General features: G+C 39.2%; 1 protein-coding gene across 1 annotated transcript in view; it reads left to right on the forward strand.

Moving 5' to 3' along the window:
- Nucleotides 1-5805: 5805 nt before the first annotated feature.
- LOC128613091 (CUB and zona pellucida-like domain-containing protein 1) overlaps nt 5806-19907 on the forward strand; it is a 29622-nt gene continuing 15520 nt past the window's right edge. Inside the window, exons 1-10 of the mRNA XM_053633655.1 lie at nt 5806-6628; nt 9251-9349; nt 9686-10325; nt 10466-10650; nt 13271-13369; nt 13706-14346; nt 14487-14671; nt 17291-17389; nt 17729-17785; nt 17966-17998. Coding sequence (XP_053489630.1) covers nt 14602-14671; nt 17291-17389; nt 17729-17785; nt 17966-17998 — 259 coding nt within the window. The 5' untranslated portion in view covers nt 5806-6628; nt 9251-9349; nt 9686-10325; ... (2 more) ...; nt 13706-14346; nt 14487-14601. The remainder of the gene's footprint in view (nt 6629-9250; nt 9350-9685; nt 10326-10465; nt 10651-13270; nt 13370-13705; nt 14347-14486; nt 14672-17290; nt 17390-17728; nt 17786-17965; nt 17999-19907) is intronic.

Below are 19907 nucleotides of genomic sequence, written 5' to 3' on the forward strand. Positions count from 1 at the left end.
TATTAAGGGAAACATAGTAATTATTATTCCACTGTCTGTTTGAAGTCTGGATTCTGGTCAGAAGTTGTTCCTTAATTTCATTAATTGTAAATTAATTTGTTTTGTTTAACTCAGTATTTTGGTTTTGTATTAACACCTTTGAGTCAGTTTGAAGTTTTAATTCTGATGGTGGAACAGTAAGTGTGTGTGTGTATGTGTGTGGGTAGGTGGCGTGTGTGTGTTTTGTACTACATGTACTACAGACCACAGTTAAACGGTTATAAAGGCCATTGTCTATTGTATAACCCGGCTTAACACAAATGTCTGGAATGCAGACAGGTGAGATCAAACAAATATATTAAAACCCCATACCTGCATTTCCACATGTATCTCTCTTTTACAGCATATTCCAGGACATGAGCGTCATAAGGAAGTAGTTTATTTTCTCCTTTTGTGTCTATATAAACCTCTGTGATGACAGAAATTCTGCAGGTGAGACAAGATGGAGTTTGGATTCGTGATATTTTTGCTCAGCTCTGCTCTTTTCGGGCACAGCTCTGATTTCACAACACGTAAGTCTGCAATTAATCTTTTGAATAATTACTTGCTTTATGTTTTATTTAGAGTAGCAAAAATAAAAGCATTGTGCATTTTAATTGATGAGAATCTGTACATCATCCTTTTGTTCACCAATTTAAAAGTAACTCTGATGTTATACATATTATGGATTAAAACACTCCATGTCATGCTATGCACAGGAATTAATCAGCAATGTGTTGGTGTGATGAAGCAGAGCACTATTACAACCCTGATATTGATTATTTTATTATTACAGCACATCCACAAGTGTTTTATTCCTCTTTCCATAATATTTCATATTAATTATGTCTTTTAAATAGCTGATGCCACACCGTACTGGACATAACACAGGTATGTAGATGGTAAATATAGATGAGCGATCCACTACATTGCTCAGTGTTCGGACGTCCTCTTTATAGCACCAGTGATTTGGTATGTGTGTACGGTGTCCCGACAACAGGTGAGGTTACAGGTAACACTTTGTTACCGGCCCAGTCTAGGTTAGGCCGCATAACCAGCCTAACCAGCTCGGGATTCAATGGAATTGACCTTTAAAAATGAAGGAGCCAGGAATAACACCACAAACAGGGTTGTTCAAAAGTTGTGGTACATTGTTAACACACAATTATATACATATAACTGTACAAATGAACCAAACCAGGCATAACTTCAGGGTGGGCCAAAATAATAAACAAAAGAATTCTACTGTTAGGTAGCTAGCTTACCTAAAAGGAAAATAACAAAGAAAATACAAATACTTCCCTAACTACCTAAGCCAAAAACAGAGACAAAAGGATCCTCTCCTAAAAGAAATGTCAGCCACACCCCTACTGCCAAGTGCCAAGTGCAAAATATATACAGTGGTGAAGAGTATACACATAAACAGAAGCAGGGACAACCAAACTCAATGTCAAAAATCAGGGCAAGAGTCCAAAACAGAAGAACAGTCAGATACAGAATTCGATAGCCACAAGGGCGAGCAACACGAACCAAACAATCTCCTAACAACAAATCACACATAACCACCTCCAACATCCCACACCATTCTCACTCGTCTTCCTCTTTAAATATGATCGTCAATTAGTGATGTCATCCTGGGAGGCAGGAGCAAGGCAGGCTAGGGCAGGCTGGAACTCTGAAAGGGAGTTCAGACCTGCGGCACAAAATATGGCACAGCACACAAAAAACCTTCCCATCCCAAAGATAGCGGGTTTCTCCATTCTAGACCTTCTTCCATTCTTTAGTTTCCTATTTACTTAAACGTCTCTAACTGAATATTTCTCACTCTGTTTAAGAATCCACGACGACAGAAAGCTCACTGACAGCAGGTAATGTTTCAGTACCGAATACTGATGTACTGAATCAGCAATCATATGAATATTAAAGGAATGAATTGATTTTGAGTTGATCTATTATTAAATGTCAGCTTTGTTTAGTTTTAATTTATTTCATTTGATTTGCCTTTTTTTTTTTTTTTTTTTTTTTTTTTTTAAGATTACATTAGCCATCGTATAGCGGTACTCATATTTGTGATAGTGTTAAAACCGTGGTGTGTTTCAGGTGGAGCTCCATGTGGTGGAACTCTGACTCAGTCACGAGGGGAATTTTTCAGCCCCAATTATCCCAATAATTATCCCAATAATGCACACTGCACATGGAGCCTGCTGGCTGGAGAACTGCAGGTGGTTTCGTTAAACTTCACGTTCGTCGAGTAAGAAATCACCTTCCTGTTTCTCACCTGCTGATAAATCATACCTGACTTTTATTTATTTATTTATTTATTTTTTATATCTTTATCATTTAAGAATATTTGTTTGTGGTTAGTCAGTAAGGTTAGTTTCGTTACACTTTTCTTCAGTTTGGAGCCAGGCTGGGACTTTATCAGCGTGTACAACGGTCCGACTGCTCAGCATTCACTTTTGGGTACTGTGAGTAGAAATCAGAGAGCTACCTTCAACTCCAGCAGCAGATACATGACCGTCGTTTTCTCCAGTGACGTCAGCGTGACTCCACAAGGTTTTCGAGCAGAATGGGCTTTCATAGGTAAGTGTTATTTAATCTCATTTCAACTCCATTCATTTTGTTTATGGACAGTTCAGTGAAAAAGTGATAAAAATAAATGTGATAAAAATCAATCAATCAATAAATAAATAATGTGCATTTACCAATGGCCGTGGTAGAAAACACTACCGAACATGCTGGTAAAAGGAAAATAATCAACTTCGGGGTGGTAACAGCAACGCCACTTCAATGGTCTGTTGAAGACTGTAGCATTAGGAGAACTTTCTTCTCAGGGTTCTGATTCAGGATAAATACATTTCAAAAACCATCACAGAAAACAGGTCACAGCGAAGGGGACCGTGATTTTGTTCAGAAGAGGGAAAAAGAAAGTGTGTAAAATGATGAACAGAACTGTTCCCCCGATGGAGGAGTAACTTTTTAGTAACGTATTGATTTTTAAAATACATTATGATATTTTCTCAAACCAAATGAAACTTTCACACTTTTACTGTGTTTATAACACTGATACTGTGTTCCCTTTCAAAGGGAACTTCAACGTTGCATTTAGCATAACAGTATGGGAGCGCCTTGTGCGCGTGACCGGTATCTGAAGCTTGTGTAAAATCATGCCTCTACTTATAGGCCTGCCATGATCAGGTGACGTGGCAATTAAGCGCGTCGCATGACATATATATATATATATATATATGACACCTCTGAACCACGCCACCAGCCTTATTATCTTCAGCGGGACTGCATGTCTGTTGTTTGTGCGAGGGAGGCACAGAAGGCGAGTGTGGCATGCTGCCTCCCCTCCGCAGAGAGCCAGGGGGACCGGGCGGCCACAGCCTGCTAAGAGGCCTGATCTAAGAATGATCATAAAAGCAAAGCAGGCAAGGAAGGAACGGTCCTGAGGGGCCGTGGAGGGACGTATCAGGGGACATGAGGTTGTTCGGGCAGTTAGCCCCCAGTGCTACTGTAGGGCCTGCCCTGGCCAAGGCCAGCCCACGTTTTCAGCCTTCTCTGGTCAGAGAGCTGTCACAGGTCATATATGAACTGGTCATATCAATAGTAGTCCAAAGCCTTCCTTATGGTTTTTAAGTGGTACCATCCTCAGTAATCTCATTGATCTTTAGGCCGTCCATGTCGGGCCATCCTCTCCACCTGCTAACCTGCTAAATCTTTGCTACATTCTTTAAGGACTGTCCGTGGCATGTATACATCTAAATTCCAAGACATACCTTTTAAATAACAGGGCCGAATTCAGCAAAACAGCCAAAAATGACGAAAAATAGAGCTCTCCCATTGACAAGTTACGGAGGCGAAGACGGATGCAAGTGCAGAATTTTATTGTGAACAGCGCAAAAATAACGGCTAACACGGCGAGTCAACACAAAACAACAAAATTTTTGATTTGGATGTATGCTTTGGGTCATTGTCCTGCTGAAAGGTGAAATTCCTTTTCATGTTCAGCTTACTAGCAGACACCTGAAGGTTTTGCATCTATCTAAAATCGGCCGGTATTTGTAGCTATTCATGATTCCCTCCACATTCATAAATGCCCTGCTTCTGGCTGAAGAAAATCAGGCGTAATGCATGATGCTGCCACCACCGTGCTTCACCGTAGCTACGGTGCTCTTTTGGTGATGTGCCTTTTGTTTGCACCGAATATACCTTTTGGAATTGGTCTCATCAGGCCATACATACATTTTTGCCTCATGGTTTGGGGGATTTAGTTGAGATTGGATGTTTTTTGGTGAGAAAGCGCTTCCGTCTAGGCGCCATACCCCACAGCCCAGACATGTGAAGAATGAGAGATTGTTGTCATGTGCAGAGTGTAATCAGTACTTGTCAGATATTCCTGCAGCTCCTTTAATGTTGCTGTTGGTGTTTTGGCAGCCTCCCTGGTAAGCTTTTGTCTTGTCCTTTTATAAATGTTGGAGGGACGTGCTGTTCTTGGTGATGTCACTGCAGTGTTCCATTTTCTCCGCATGCTGATGATGGCCTTTACGGTGTCCCATGGTACATTTAATGTTTTAGAAATTCTTTAATTACCCCTCTCCTGATCGATACTGTGCGTGTTTTGTAAGCTCTTTGTGGACCATGGCTTCAGTAGTGGGTTGTGAAGAAAATCCCTAAAATGTTTCTGGTTGTATTTCATTCAGGTTTTTATACATCATAATTTCACATTGAGGGTGGAAAAAGTTCTAACATGATTTATCCTGGTTTCATTAGTTTTTCATCATAAAAAATGCCATTGTAACAGGGGTGTGTAGACTTTTAATAGCCATTGTACTTCAGACTCTACTTTATGAAAACAAAAAACATTTTTTCAAAATGATGTTGTGTAAGGCGTTCTATCTAAATACAGATGACAGCACATAAAGTTAACATTTTTTAAATGACTTAATAAGAAAAAACTAACTCCTACAGCCTGTGTGTGTGTGTGTGTGTGTGTGTGTGTGTGTGTGTGTGTGTGTGTGTGTGTAGTCTGGACCGCTACTTCAACTGTGATTATGTGAATGTATATGATTGTCTGTATGACGTACTAAATCAGCAATCATATGAATATTAAAGGAATGAATTGATTTTGAGTTGATATATTATTAAATGTCAGATTTGTTTAGTTTAATTTATTTCATTTGATTTGTCTTTTTTATTTATTTTTAGATTACATTAGCTGCAGGGATCACTGTGGTTATAATGGTACGCTCTGTTCCTGCACCAGCTCTTGTCAGTCCTATGGAAACTGCTGCAATGACTATTACGGTGAGAACTATTTTTAAAAAATCTAGTTAATGTAATGAAGTTTAAAAAAAATCTAGTTAACGTAAGATATATGTAATTTTTTAGTCCTAAATTAACATTACTATTTATTATGAAATGTTTCAATCGGTAAATTTAAAAAAAAAGATTTTACTTTTACTTTTGTATTCATTTTTTTTTCTTTGCGTTCTTTCCCTTGTTGATAGGATGCAGAGTTATAAACAGATGGAAAGAGCTAGTGACAGTGTGAAATCAGTAGTAGTGTTTACAAAAATGCAGACTCACAGACAAGTGATGTTTAATACATACAGTGTGAACTTTTTACCATTTTTCATATAGATTATTGTTTCCCCACCACCACAACCACCACCACCACCACCACAAGAACAACACGAGGTAAAAATGTAGTTCTCTTTAACCGGTGTATTCTCAGTAAAACTGCTCTGTCTCCTCCATTATTTCTCTTTATTTGGATCTAGAAATCGTTTCTGTTTCTCCATTCTAGACCTTCTTCCATTCTTTAGTTTCCTATTTACTTAAACGTCCCTAACTGAATATTTTCTCACTCTGTTTAAGAATCCACGATGACAGCAAGCTCACTGACAGCAGGTAATGTTTCACTACAGAATACTGATGTACTGAATCAGCAATCATATGAATATTAAAGGAATGAATTGATTTTGAGTTGATCTATTATTAAATGTCAGCTTTGTTTAGTTTAATTTATTTCATTTGATTTGACTTTTTTTTTTTTTTTTAGATTACATTAGCCATCGTATAGGGGTACTCATATTTGTGATAGTGTTTAAAACCGTGGTGTGTTTCAGGTGGAGCTCCATGTGGTGGAAATCTGACTCAGTCACGAGGGGAATTTTTCAGCCCCAATTATCCCAATAATTATCCCAATAATGCACACTGCACATGGAGCCTGCTGGCTGGAGAACTGCAGGTGGTTTCGTTAAACTTCACGTTCGTCGAGTAAGAAATCACCTTCCTGTTTCTCACCTGCTGATAAATCATACCTGACTTTTTTAAAAAAAAATTTTTTAGATCTTTATTATTTAAGAATATTTGTTTGTGGTTAGTCTGTAAGGCTAGTTTCATTACACTTTCTTCAGTTTGGAGTCATGCTGTGACTTTATCCGCGTGTACAACGGTCCGACTGCTCAGCATTCACTTTTGGGTTCTGTGATTGGAAATCAGAGAGCTACCTTCAACTCCAGCAGCAGATACATGACCGTCGTTTTCTCCAGTGACGTCAGCGTGACTCCACAAGGTTTTCGAGCAGAATGGGCTTTCATAGGTAAGTGTTATTTAATCTCATTTCAACTCCATTCATTTTGTTTATGGACAGTTCAGTGAAAAAGTGATAAAAATAAATGTGATAAAAATCAATCAATCAATCAAAAAATAATGTGCATTTACCAATGGCCGTGGTAGAAAACACTACCGAACATGCGGTTAAAAGGAAAATAATCAACTTCGGGGTGGTAACAGCAACGCCACTTCAATGGTCTGTTGAAGACTGTAGCATTAGGAGAACTTTCTTCTCAGGGTTCTGATTCAGGATAAATACATTTCAAAAACCATCACAGAAAACAGGTCACAGTGAAGGGGACCGTGATTTTGTTCAGAAGAGGGAAAAAGAAAGTGTGTAAAATGATGAACAGAACTGTTCCCCCGATGGAGGAGTAACTTTTTAGTAACGTATTGATTTTTAAAATACATTATGATATTTTCTCAAACCAAATGAAACTTTCACACTTTTACTGTGTTTATAACACTGATACTGTGTTCCCTTTCAAAGGGAACTTCAACGTTGCATTTAGCATAACAGTATGGGAACGCCTTGTGCGCGTGACCGGTATCTGAAGCTTGTGTAAAATCATGGCTCTACTTATAGGCCTGCCATGATCAGGTGACGTGGCAATTAAGCGCGTCGCATGACATATATATATATATATATATGACACCTCTGAACCACGCCACCAGCCTTATTATCTTCAGCGGGACTGCATGTCTGTTGTTTGTGCGAGGGAGGCACAGAAGGCGAGTGTGGCATGCTGCCTCCCCTCCGCAGAGAGCCAGGGGGACCGGGCGGCCACAGCCTGCTAAGAGGCCTGATCTAAGAATGATCATAAAAGCAAAGCAGGCAAGGAAGGAACGGTCCTGAGGGGCCGTGGAGGGACGTATCAGGGGACATGAGGTTGTTCGGGCAGTTAGCCCCCAGTGCTACTGTAGGGCCTGCCCTGGCCAAGGCCAGCCCACGTTTTCAGCCTTCTCTGGTCAGAGAGCTGTCACAGGTCATATATGAACTGGTCATATCAATAGTAGTCCAAAGCCTTCCTTATGGTTTTTAAGTGGTACCATCCTCAGTAATCTCATTGATCTTTAGGCCGTCCATGTCGGGCCATCCTCTCCACCTGCTAACCTGCTAAATCTTTGCTACATTCTTTAAGGACTGTCCGTGGCATGTATACATCTAAATTCCAAGACATACCTTTTAAATAACAGGGCCGAATTCAGCAAAACAGCCAAAAATGACGAAAAATAGAGCTCTCCCATTGACAAGTTACGGAGGCGAAGACGGATGCAAGTGCAGAATTTTATTGTGAACAGCGCAAAAATAACGGCTAACACGGCGAGTCAACACAAAACAACAAAATTTTTGATTTGGATGTATGCTTTGGGTCATTGTCCTGCTGAAAGGTGAAATTCCTTTTCATGTTCAGCTTACTAGCAGATACCTGAAGGTTTTGCATCTATCTAAAATCGGCCGGTATTTGTAGCTATTCATGATTCCCTCCACATTCATAAATGCCCTGCTTCTGGCTGAAGAAAATCAGGCGTAATGCATGATGCTGCCACCACCGTGCTTCACCGTAGCTACGGTGCTCTTTTGGTGATGTGCCTTTTGTTTGCACCGAATATACCTTTTGGAATTGGTCTCATCAGGCCATACATACATTTTTGCCTCATGGATTGGGGGATTTAGTTGAGCTTGGATGTTTTTTTGTGAGAAAGCGCTTCCGTCTAGGCGCCATACCCCACAGCCCAGACATGTGAAGAATGAGAGATTGTTGTCATGTGCAGAGTGTAATCAGTACTTGTCAGATATTCCTGCAGCTCCTTTAATGTTGCTGTTGGTGTTTTGGCAGCCTCCCTGGTAAGCTTTTGTCTTGTCCTTTTATAAATGTTGGAGGGACGTGCTGTTCTTGGTGATGTCACTGCAGTGTTCCATTTTCTCCGCATGCTGATGATGGCCTTTACGGTGACCCATGGTACATTTAATGTTTTAGAAATTCTTTAATTACCCCTCTCCTGATCGATACTGTACGTGTTTTGTAAGCTCTTTGTGGACCATGGCTTCAGTAGTGGGTTGTGAAGAAAATCCCTAAAATGTTTCTGGTTGTATTTCATTCAGGTTTTTATACATCATAATTTCACATTGAGGGTGGAAAAAGTTCTAACATGATTTATCCTGGTTTCATTTGTTTTTCATCTTAAAAAATGCCATTGTAACAGGGGTGTGTAGACTTTTAATAGCCATTGTACTTCAGACTCTACTTTATGAAAACAAAAAACATTTTTTCAAAATGATGTTGTGTAAGGCGTTCTATCTAAATACAGATGACAGCACATAAAGTTAACATTTTTTAAATGACTTAATAAGAAAAACCTAACTCCTACAGCCTGTGTGTGTGTGTGTGTGTGTGTGTGTGTGTGTGTGTGTGTGTGTGTGTAGTCTGGACCGCTGCTTCAACTGTGATTATGTGAATGTATATGATTGTCTGTATGACGTACTAAATCAGCAATCATATGAATGTTAAAGGAATGAATTGATTTTGAGTTGATATATTATTAAATGTCAGATTTGTTTAGTTTAATTTATTTCATTTGATTTGTCTTTTTTATTTATTTTTAGATTACATTAGCTGCAGGGATCACTGTGGTTATAATGGTACGCTCTGTTCCTGCACCAGCTCTTGTCAGTCCTATGGAAACTGCTGCAATGACTATTACGGTGAGAACTATTTTTAAAAAATCTAGTTAATGTAATGAAGTTTAAAAAAAATCTAGTTAACGTAAGATATATGTAATTTTTTAGTCCTAAATTAACATTACTATTTATTATGAAATGTTTCAATCGGTAAATTTAAAAAAAAAGATTTTACTTTTACTTTTGTATTCATTTTTTTTTCTTTGCGTTCTTTCCCTTGTTGATAGGATGCAGAGTTATAAACAGATGGAAAGAGCTAGTGACAGTGTGAAATCAGTAGTAGTGTTTACAAAAATGCAGACTCACAGACAAGTGATGTTTAATACATACAGTGTGAACTTTTTACCATTTTTCATATAGATTATTGTTTCCCCACCACCACAACCACCACCACCACCACCACAAGAACAACACGAGGTAAAAATGTAGTTCTCTTTAACCGGTGTATTCTCAGTAAAACTGCTCTGTCTCCTCCATTATTTCTCTTTATTTGGATCTAGAAATCGTTTCTGTTTCTCCATTCTAGACCTTCTTCCATTCTTTAGTTTCCTATTTACTTAAACGTCCCTAACTGAATATTTTCTCACTCTGTTTAAGAATCCACGATGACAGCAAGCTCACTGACAGCAGGTAATGTTTCACTACAGAATACTGATGTACTGAATCAGCAATCATATGAATATTAAAGGAATGAATTGATTTTGAGTTGATCTATTATTAAATGTCAGCTTTGTTTAGTTTAATTTATTTCATTTGATTTGACTTTTTTTTTTTTTTTTTAGATTACATTAGCCATCGTATAGGGGTACTCATATTTGTGATAGTGTTTAAAACCGTGGTGTGTTTCAGGTGGAGCTCCATGTGGTGGAAATCTGACTCAGTCACGAGGGGAATTTTTCAGCCCCAATTATCCCAATAATTATCCCAATAATGCACACTGCACATGGAGCCTGCTGGCTGGAGAACTGCAGGTGGTTTCGTTAAACTTCACGTTCGTCGAGTAAGAAATCACCTTCCTGTTTCTCACCTGCTGATAAATCATACCTGACTTTTTTTAAAAAAAATTTTTTAGATCTTTATTATTTAAGAATATTTGTTTGTGGTTAGTCTGTAAGGCTAGTTTCATTACACTTTCTTCAGTTTGGAGTCATGCTGTGACTTTATCCGCGTGTACAACGGTCCGACTGCTCAGCATTCACTTTTGGGTTCTGTGATTGGAAATCAGAGAGCTACCTTCAACTCCAGCAGCAGATACATGACCGTCGTTTTCTCCAGTGACGTCAGCGTGACTCCACAAGGTTTTCGAGCAGAATGGGCTTTCATAGGTAAGTGTTATTTAATCTCATTTCAACTCCATTCATTTTGTTTATGGACAGTTCAGTGAAAAAGTGATAAAAATAAATGTGATAAAAATCAATCAATCAAAAAATAATGTGCATTTACCAATGGCCGTGGTAGAAAACACTACCGAACATGCGGTTAAAAGGAAAATAATCAACTTCGGGGTGGTAACAGCAACGCCACTTCAATGGTCTGTTGAAGACTGTAGCATTAGGAGAACTTTCTTCTCAGGGTTCTGATTCAGGATAAATACATTTCAAAAACCATCACAGAAAACAGGTCACAGCGAAGGGGACCGTGATTTTGTTCAGAAGAGGGAAAAAGAAAGTGTGTAAAATGATGAACAGAACTGTTCCCCCGATGGAGGAGTAACTTTTTAGTAACGTATTGATTTTTAAAATACATTATGATATTTTCTCAAACCAAATGAAACTTTCACACTTTTACTGTGTTTATAACACTGATACTGTGTTCCCTTTCAAAGGGAACTTCAACGTTGCATTTAGCATAACAGTATGGGAACGCCTTGTGCGCGTGACCGGTATCTGAAGCTTGTGTAAAATCATGCCTCTACTTATAGGCCTGCCATGATCAGGTGACGTGGCAATTAAGCGCGTCGCATGACATATATATATATATATATATATGGCACCTCTGAACCACGCCACCAGCCTTATTATCTTCAGCGGGACTGCATGTCTGTTGTTTGTGCGAGGGAGGCACAGAAGGCGAGTGTGGCGGGCTGCCTCCCCTGCGCAGAGAGCCAGGGGGACCGGGCGGCCACAGCCTGCTAAGAGGCCTGATCTAAGAATGATCATAAAAGCAAAGCAGGCAAGGAAGGAACGGTCCTGAGGGGCCGTGGAGGGACGTATCAGGGGACATGAGGTTGTTCGGGCAGTTAGCCCCCAGTGCTACTGTAGGGCCTGCCCTGGCCAAGGCCATCCCACGTTTTCAGCCTTCTCTGGTCAGAGAGCTGTCACAGGTCATATGACCTGGTCATATCAATAGTAGTCCAAAGCCTTCCTTATGGTTTTTAAGTGGTACCATCCTCAGTAATCTCATTGATCTTTAGGCCGTCCATGTCGGGCCATCCTCTCCACCTGCTAACCTGCTAAATCTTTGCTATATGCTTTAAGGACTGCCCGTGGCATGTATACATCTAAATTCCAAGACATACCTTTTAAATAACAGGGCTGAATTCAGCAAAACAGCCAAAAATTACGAAAAATAGAGCTCTCCCATTGTCAAGTTACGGAGGCGAAGACGGATGCAAGTGCAGAATTTTATTGTGAACAGCGCAAAAATAACGGCTAACACGGCGAGTCAACACAAAACAACAAAATTTTTGATTTGGATGTATGCTTTGGGTCATTGTCCTGCTGAAAGGTGAAATTCCTTTTCATGTTCAGCTTACTAGCAGACACCTGAAGGTTTTGCATCTATCTAAAATCGGCCGGTATTTGTAGCTATTCATGATTCCCTCCACATTCATAAATGCCCTGCTTCTGGCTGAAGAAAATCAGGCGTAATGCATGATGCTGCCACCACCGTGCTTCACCGTAGCTACGGTGCTCTTTTGGTGATGTGCCTTTTGTTTGCACCGAATATACCTTTTGGAATTGGTCTCATCAGGCCATACATACATTTTTGCCTCATGGTTTGGGGGATTTAGTTGAGATTGGATGTTTTTTGGTGAGAAAGCGCTTCCGTCTAGGCGCCATACCCCACAGCCCAGACATGTGAAGAATGAGAGATTGTTGTCATGTGCAGAGTGTAATCAGTACTTGTCAGATATTCCTGCAGCTCCTTTAATGTTGCTGTTGGTGTTTTGGCAGCCTCCCTGGTAAGCTTTTGTCTTGTCCTTTTATAAATGTTGGAGGGACGTGCTGTTCTTGGTGATGTCACTGCAGTGTTCCATTTTCTCCGCATGCTGATGATGGCCTTTACGGTGTCCCATGGTACATTTAATGTTTTAGAAATTCTTTAATTACCCCTCTCCTGATCGATACTGTGCGTGTTTTGTAAGCTCTTTGTGGACCATGGCTTCAGTAGTGGGTTGTGAAGAAAATCCCTAAAATGTTTCTGGTTGTATTTCATTCAGGTTTTTATACATCATAATTTCACATTGAGGGTGGAAAAAGTTCTAACATGATTTATCCTGGTTTCATTAGTTTTTCATCATAAAAAATGCCATTGTAACAGGGGTGTGTAGACTTTTAATAGCCATTGTACTTCAGACTCTACTTTATGAAAACAAAAAACATTTTTTCAAAATGATGTTGTGTAAGGCGTTCTATCTAAATACAGATGACAGCACATAAAGTTAACATTTTTTAAATGACTTAATAAGAAAAAACTAACTCCTACAGCCTGTGTGTGTGTGTGTGTGTGTGTGTGTGTGTGTGTGTGTGTGTGTGTGTGTAGTCTGGACCGCTACTTCAACTGTGATTATGTGAATGTATATGATTGTCTGTATGACGTACTAAATCAGCAATCATATGAATGTTAAAGGAATGAATTGATTTTGAGTTGATATATTATTAAATGTCAGATTTGTTTAGTTTAATTTATTTCATTTGATTTGTCTTTTTTATTTATTTTTAGATTACATTAGCTGCAGGGATCACTGTGGTTATAATGGTACGCTCTGTTCCTGCACCAGCTCTTGTCAGTCCTATGGAAACTGCTGCAATGATTATTACGGTGAGAACTATTTTTAAAAAATCTAGTTAATGTAATGAAGTTTAAAAAAAATCTAGTTAACGTAAGATATATGTAATTTTTTAGTCCTAAATTAACATTACTATTTATTATGAAATGTTTCAATCGGTAAATTTAAAAAAAAAGATTTTACTTTTACTTTTGTATTCATTTTTTTTTCTTTGCGTTCTTTCCCTTGTTGATAGGATGCAGAGTTATAAACAGATGGAAAGAGCTAGTGACAGTGTGAAATCAGTAGTAGTGTTTACAAAAATGCAGACTCACAGACAAGTGATGTTTAATACATACAGTGTGAACTTTTTACCATTTTTCATATAGATTATTGTTTCCCCACCACCACAACCACCACCACCACCACCACAAGAACAACACGAGGTAAAAATGTAGTTCTCTTTAACCGGTGTATTCTCAGTAAAACTGCTCTGTCTCCTCCATTATTTCTCTTTATTTGGATCTAGAAATCGTTTCTGTTTCTCCATTCTAGACCTTCTTCCATTCTTTAGTTTCCTATTTACTTAAACGTCCCTAACTGAATATTTTCTCACTCTGTTTAAGAATCCACGATGACAGCAAGCTCACTGACAGCAGGTAATGTTTCACTACAGAATACTGATGTACTGAATCAGCAATCATATGAATATTAAAGGAATGAATTGATTTTGAGTTGATCTATTATTAAATGTCAGCTTTGTTTAGTTTAATTTATTTCATTTGATTTGACTTTTTTTTTTTTTTTTTTAGATTACATTAGCCATCGTATAGGGGTACTCATATTTGTGATAGTGTTTAAAACCGTGGTGTGTTTCAGGTGGAGCTCCATGTGGTGGAAATCTGACTCAGTCACGAGGGGAATTTTTCAGCCCCAATTATCCCAATAATTATCCCAATAATGCACACTGCACATGGAGCCTGCTGGCTGGAGAACTGCAGGTGGTTTCGTTAAACTTCACGTTCGTCGAGTAAGAAATCACCTTCCTGTTTCTCACCTGCTGATAAATCATACCTGACTTTTTTTAAAAAAAATTTTTTAGATCTTTATTATTTAAGAATATTTGTTTGTGGTTAGTCTGTAAGGCTAGTTTCATTACACTTTCTTCAGTTTGGAGTCATGCTGTGACTTTATCCGCGTGTACAACGGTCCGACTGCTCAGCATTCACTTTTGGGTTCTGTGATTGGAAATCAGAGAGCTACCTTCAACTCCAGCAGCAGATACATGACCGTCGTTTTCTCCAGTGACGTCAGCGTGACTCCACAAGGTTTTCGAGCAGAATGGGCTTTCATAGGTAAGTGTTATTTAATCTCATTTCAACTCCATTCATTTTGTTTATGGACAGTTCAGTGAAAAAGTGATAAAAATAAATGTGATAAAAATCAATCAATCAATCAAAAAATAATGTGCATTTACCAATGGCCGTGGTAGAAAACACTACCGAACATGCGGTTAAAAGGAAAATAATCAACTTCGGGGTGGTAACAGCAACGCCACTTCAATGGTCTGTTGAAGACTGTAGCATTAGGAGAACTTTCTTCTCAGGGTTCTGATTCAGGATAAATACATTTCAAAAACCATCACAGAAAACAGGTCACAGCGAAGGGGACCGTGATTTTGTTCAGAAGAGGGAAAAAGAAAGTGTGTAAAATGATGAACAGAACTGTTCCCCCGATGGAGGAGTAACTTTTTAGTAACGTATTGATTTTTAAAATACATTATGATATTTTCTCAAACCAAATGAAACTTTCACACTTTTACTGTGTTTATAACACTGATACTGTGTTCCCTTTCAAAGGGAACTTCAACGTTGCATTTAGCATAACAGTATGGGAACGCCTTGTGCGCGTGACCGGTATCTGAAGCTTGTGTAAAATCATGGCTCTACTTATAGGCCTGCCATGATCAGGTGACGTGGCAATTAAGCGCGTCGCATGACATATATATATATATATATATGACACCTCTGAACCACGCCACCAGCCTTATTATCTTCAGCGGGACTGCATGTCTGTTGTTTGTGCGAGGGAGGCACAGAAGGCGAGTGTGGCATGCTGCCTCCCCTCCGCAGAGAGCCAGGGGGACCGGGCGGCCACAGCCTGCTAAGAGGCCTGATCTAAGAATGATCATAAAAGCAAAGCAGGCAAGGAAGGAACGGTCCTGAGGGGCCGTGGAGGGACGTATCAGGGGACATGAGGTTGTTCGGGCAGTTAGCCCCCAGTGCTACTGTAGGGCCTGCCCTGGCCAAGGCCAGCCCACGTTTTCAGCCTTCTCTGGTCAGAGAGCTGTCACAGGTCATATATGAACTGGTCATATCAATAGTAGTCCAAAGCCTTCCTTATGGTTTTTAAGTGGTACCATCCTCAGTAATCTCATTGATCTTTAGGCCGTCCATGTCGGGCCATCCTCTCCACCTGCTAACCTGCTAAATCTTTGCTACATTCTTTAAGGACTGTCCGTGGCATGTATACATCTAAATTCCAAGACATACCTTTTAAATAACAGGGCCGAATTCAGCAAAACAGCCAAAAATGACGAAAAATAGAGCTCTCCCATTGACAAGTTACGGAGGCGAAGATGGATGCAAGTGCAGAATTTTATTGTGAACAGCGCAAAAATAACGGCTAACACGGCGAGTCAACACAAAACAACAAAATTTTTGATTTGGATGTATGCTTTGGGTCATTGTCCTGCTGAAAGGTGAAATTCCTTTTCATGTTCAGCTTACTAGCAGACACCTGAAGGTTTTGCATCTATCTAAAATCGGCCGGTATTTGTAGCTATTCATGATTCCCTCCACATTCATAAATGCCCTGCTTCTGGCTGAAGAAAATCAGGCGTAATGCATGATGCTGCCACCACCGTGCTTCACCGTAGCTACGGTGCTCTTTTGGTGATGTGCCTTTTGTTTGCACCGAATATACCTTTTGGAATTGGTCTCATCAGGCCATACATACATTTTTGCCTCATGGTTTGGGGGATTTAGTTGAGATTGGATGTTTTTTGGTGAGAAAGCGCTTCCGTCTAGGCGCCATACCCCACAGCCCAGACATGTGAAGAATGAGAGATTGTTGTCATGTGCAGAGTGTAATCAGTACTTGTCAGATATTCCTGCAGCTCCTTTAATGTTGCTGTTGGTGTTTTGGCAGCCTCCCTGGTAAGCTTTTGTCTTGTCCTTTTATAAATGTTGGAGGGACGTGCTGTTCTTGGTGATGTCACTGCAGTGTTCCATTTTCTCCGCATGCTGATGATGGCCTTTACGGTGTCCCATGGTACATTTAATGTTTTAGAAATTCTTTAATTACCCCTCTCCTGATCGATACTGTGCGTGTTTTGTAAGCTTTTTGTGGACCATGGCTTCAGTAGTGGGTTGTGAAGAAAATCCCTAAAATGTTTCTGGTTGTTTTTCATTCAGGTTTTTATACATCATAATTTCACATTGAGGGTGGAAAAAGTTCTAACATGATTTATCCTGGTTTCATTTGTTTTTCATCATAAAAAAATGCCATTGTAACAGGGGTGTGTAGACTTTTAATAGCCATTGTACTTCAGACTCTACTTTATGAAAACAAAAAACATTTTTTCAGAATGATGTTGTGTAAGGCGTTCTATCTAAATACAGATGACAGCACATAAAGTTAACATTTTTTAAATGACTTAATAAGAAAAAACTAACTCCTACAGCCTGTGTGTGTGTGTGTGTGTGTGTGTGTGTGTGTGTGTGTGTGTGTAGTCTGGACCGCTACTTCAACTGTGATTATGTGAATGTATATGATTGTCTGTATGACGTACTAAATCAGCAATCATATGAATATTAAAGGAATGAATTGATTTTGAGTTGATATATTATTAAATGTCAGATTTGTTTAGTTTAATTTATTTCATTTGATTTGTCTTTTTTATTTATTTTTAGATTACATTAGCTGCAGGGATCACTGTGGTTATAATGGTGCGCTCTGTTCCTGCACCAGCTCCTGTCAGACCTATGGAAACTGCTGCAATGACTATTACGGTGAGAACTATTTTTTAAAAATCTAGTTACTGTAAGAAAGTTTTTAAAAAATCTAGTTAACGTACGATACAGTATGTGTAATTTTTTAGTCCTAAATTAACATTACTATTTATTATGAAATGTTTCAATCGGTAAAAAAAAAAAAGATTTTACTTTTACTTTTGTATTAATTTTTTTTCTTTTCGTCCTTACCCTTGTTGATAGGATGCAGAGTTATACACAGATGGAAAGAGCTAGTGACAGTGTGAAATCAGTAGTAATGTTTTTTAAAAAATGCAGACTCACAGACATTTGATGTTTAATACATACAGTGTGAACTTTTTACCATTTTTCATATAGATTATTGTTTCCCCACCACCACCACCACCAACACCACCACAACCACAACAACACCAGGTAAAAATGTAGTTCTCTTTAACCGGTGTATTCTCAGTAAAACTGCTCCGTCTCCTCCATTATTTCTCTTTATATGGATCTAGAAATCGTTTCTGTTTCTCCATTCTAGACCTTCTTCCATTCTTTAGTTTCCTATTTACTTAAACGTCTCTAACTGAATATTTTCTCACTCTGTTTAAGAATCCACGACGACAGAAAGCTCACTGACAGCAGGTAATGTTTCAGTACCGAATACTGATGTACTGAATCAGCAATCATATGATATTAAAGGAATGAATTGATTTTGAGTTGCTCTATTATTAAATGTCAGATTTGTTTAGTTTAATTTATTTCATTTGATTTGACTTTGGAGTTTGCTTCACGTTCGTCGAGTAAGAAATCACCTTCCTGTTTCTCACCTGCTGATAAATCATACCTGACTTTTTTAAAAAAAAATTTTTAGATCTTTATTATTTAAGAATATTTGTTTGTGGTTAGTCTGTAAGGCTAGTTTCATTACACTTTCTTCAGTTTGGAGTCATGCTGTGACTTTATCCGCGTGTACAACGGTCCGACTGCTCAGCATTCACTTTTGGGTTCTGTGATTGGAAATCAGAGAGCTACCTTCAACTCCAGCAGCAGATACATGACCGTCGTTTTCTCCAGTGACGTCAGCGTGACTCCACAAGGTTTTCGAGCAGAATGGGCTTTCATAGGTAAGTGTTATTTAATCTCATTTCAACTCCATTCATTTTGTTTATGGACAGTTCAGTGAAAAAGTGATAAAAATAAATGTGATAAAAATCAATCAATCAATCAAAAATAATGTGCATTTACCAATGGCCGTGGTAGAAAACACTACCGAACATGCGGTTAAAAGGAAAATAATCAACTTCGGGGTGGTAACAGCAACGCCACTTCAATGGTCTGTTGAAGACTGTAGCATTAGGAGAACTTTCTTCTCAGGGTTCTGATTCAGGATAAATACATTTCAAAAACCATCACAGAAAACAGGTCACAGCGAAGGGGACCGTGATTTTGTTCAGAAGAGGGAAAAAGAAAGTGTGTAAAATGATGAACAGAACTGTTCCCCCGATGGAGGAGTAACTTTTTAGTAACGTATTGATTTTTAAAATACATTATGATATTTTCTCAAACCAAATGAAACTTTCACACTTTTACTGTGTTTATAACACTGATACTGTGTTCCCTTTCAAAGGGAACTTCAACGTTGCATTTAGCATAACAGTATGGGAACGCCTTGTGCGCGTGACCGGTATCTGAAGCTTGTGTAAAATCATGGCTCTACTTATAGGCCTGCCATGATCAGGTGACGTGGCAATTAAGCGCGTCGCATGAACATATATATATAATATATATATGACACCTCTGAACCACGCCACCAGCCTTATTATCTTCAGCGGGACTGCATGTCTGTTGTTTGTGCGAGGGAGGCACAGAAGGCGAGTGTGGCATGCTGCCTCCCCTCCGCAGAGAGCCAGGGGGACCGGGCGGGCCACAGCCTGCTAAGAGGCCTGATCTAAGAATGATCATAAAAGCAAAGCAGGCAAGGGAAGGAACGGTCCTGAGGGGCCGTGGAGGGACGTATCAGGGGACATGAGGTTGTTCGGGCAGTTAGCCCCCAGTGCTACTGTAGGGCCTGCCCTGGCCAAGGCCAGCCCACGTTTTCAGCCTTCTCTGGTCAGAGAGCTGTCACAGGTCATATATGAACTGGTCATATCAATAGTAGTCCAAAGCCTTCCTTATGGTTTTAAAGTGAGGATACCCCTAAGTGAAAAACAGGATATGAGGGTGTATCTCAACAATACAACAAAGTATCTTCAGTACTATGCCAGCCAATGTACCCAAGACGTTTTATGTTTGTGCCACCTTGTGGTCAAGAACTGTAAAAACTTACATTTTTTTCCATTATATCATTTGAAGAATTTGTGCAAAATTCATAGGTAATTTTCCTATAATTCACTGGAGTATGCTGATGTGAATGCACACCAAGGTCTGAAATTTAATTTCAATTTTTAATTTGATTTTGGAAAAAAAAAAGAAAGTTTTTTGCTACTCCTCCTACAAACTTTGTCCAATCATCACCAAATCTGGCACATCATCTACAGAGTAAGCCTCACAA

This window comes from Ictalurus furcatus, chromosome 9, assembly GCF_023375685.1.
Source record: "Ictalurus furcatus strain D&B chromosome 9, Billie_1.0, whole genome shotgun sequence".
Lineage (NCBI taxonomy): Eukaryota > Metazoa > Chordata > Actinopteri > Siluriformes > Ictaluridae > Ictalurus > Ictalurus furcatus.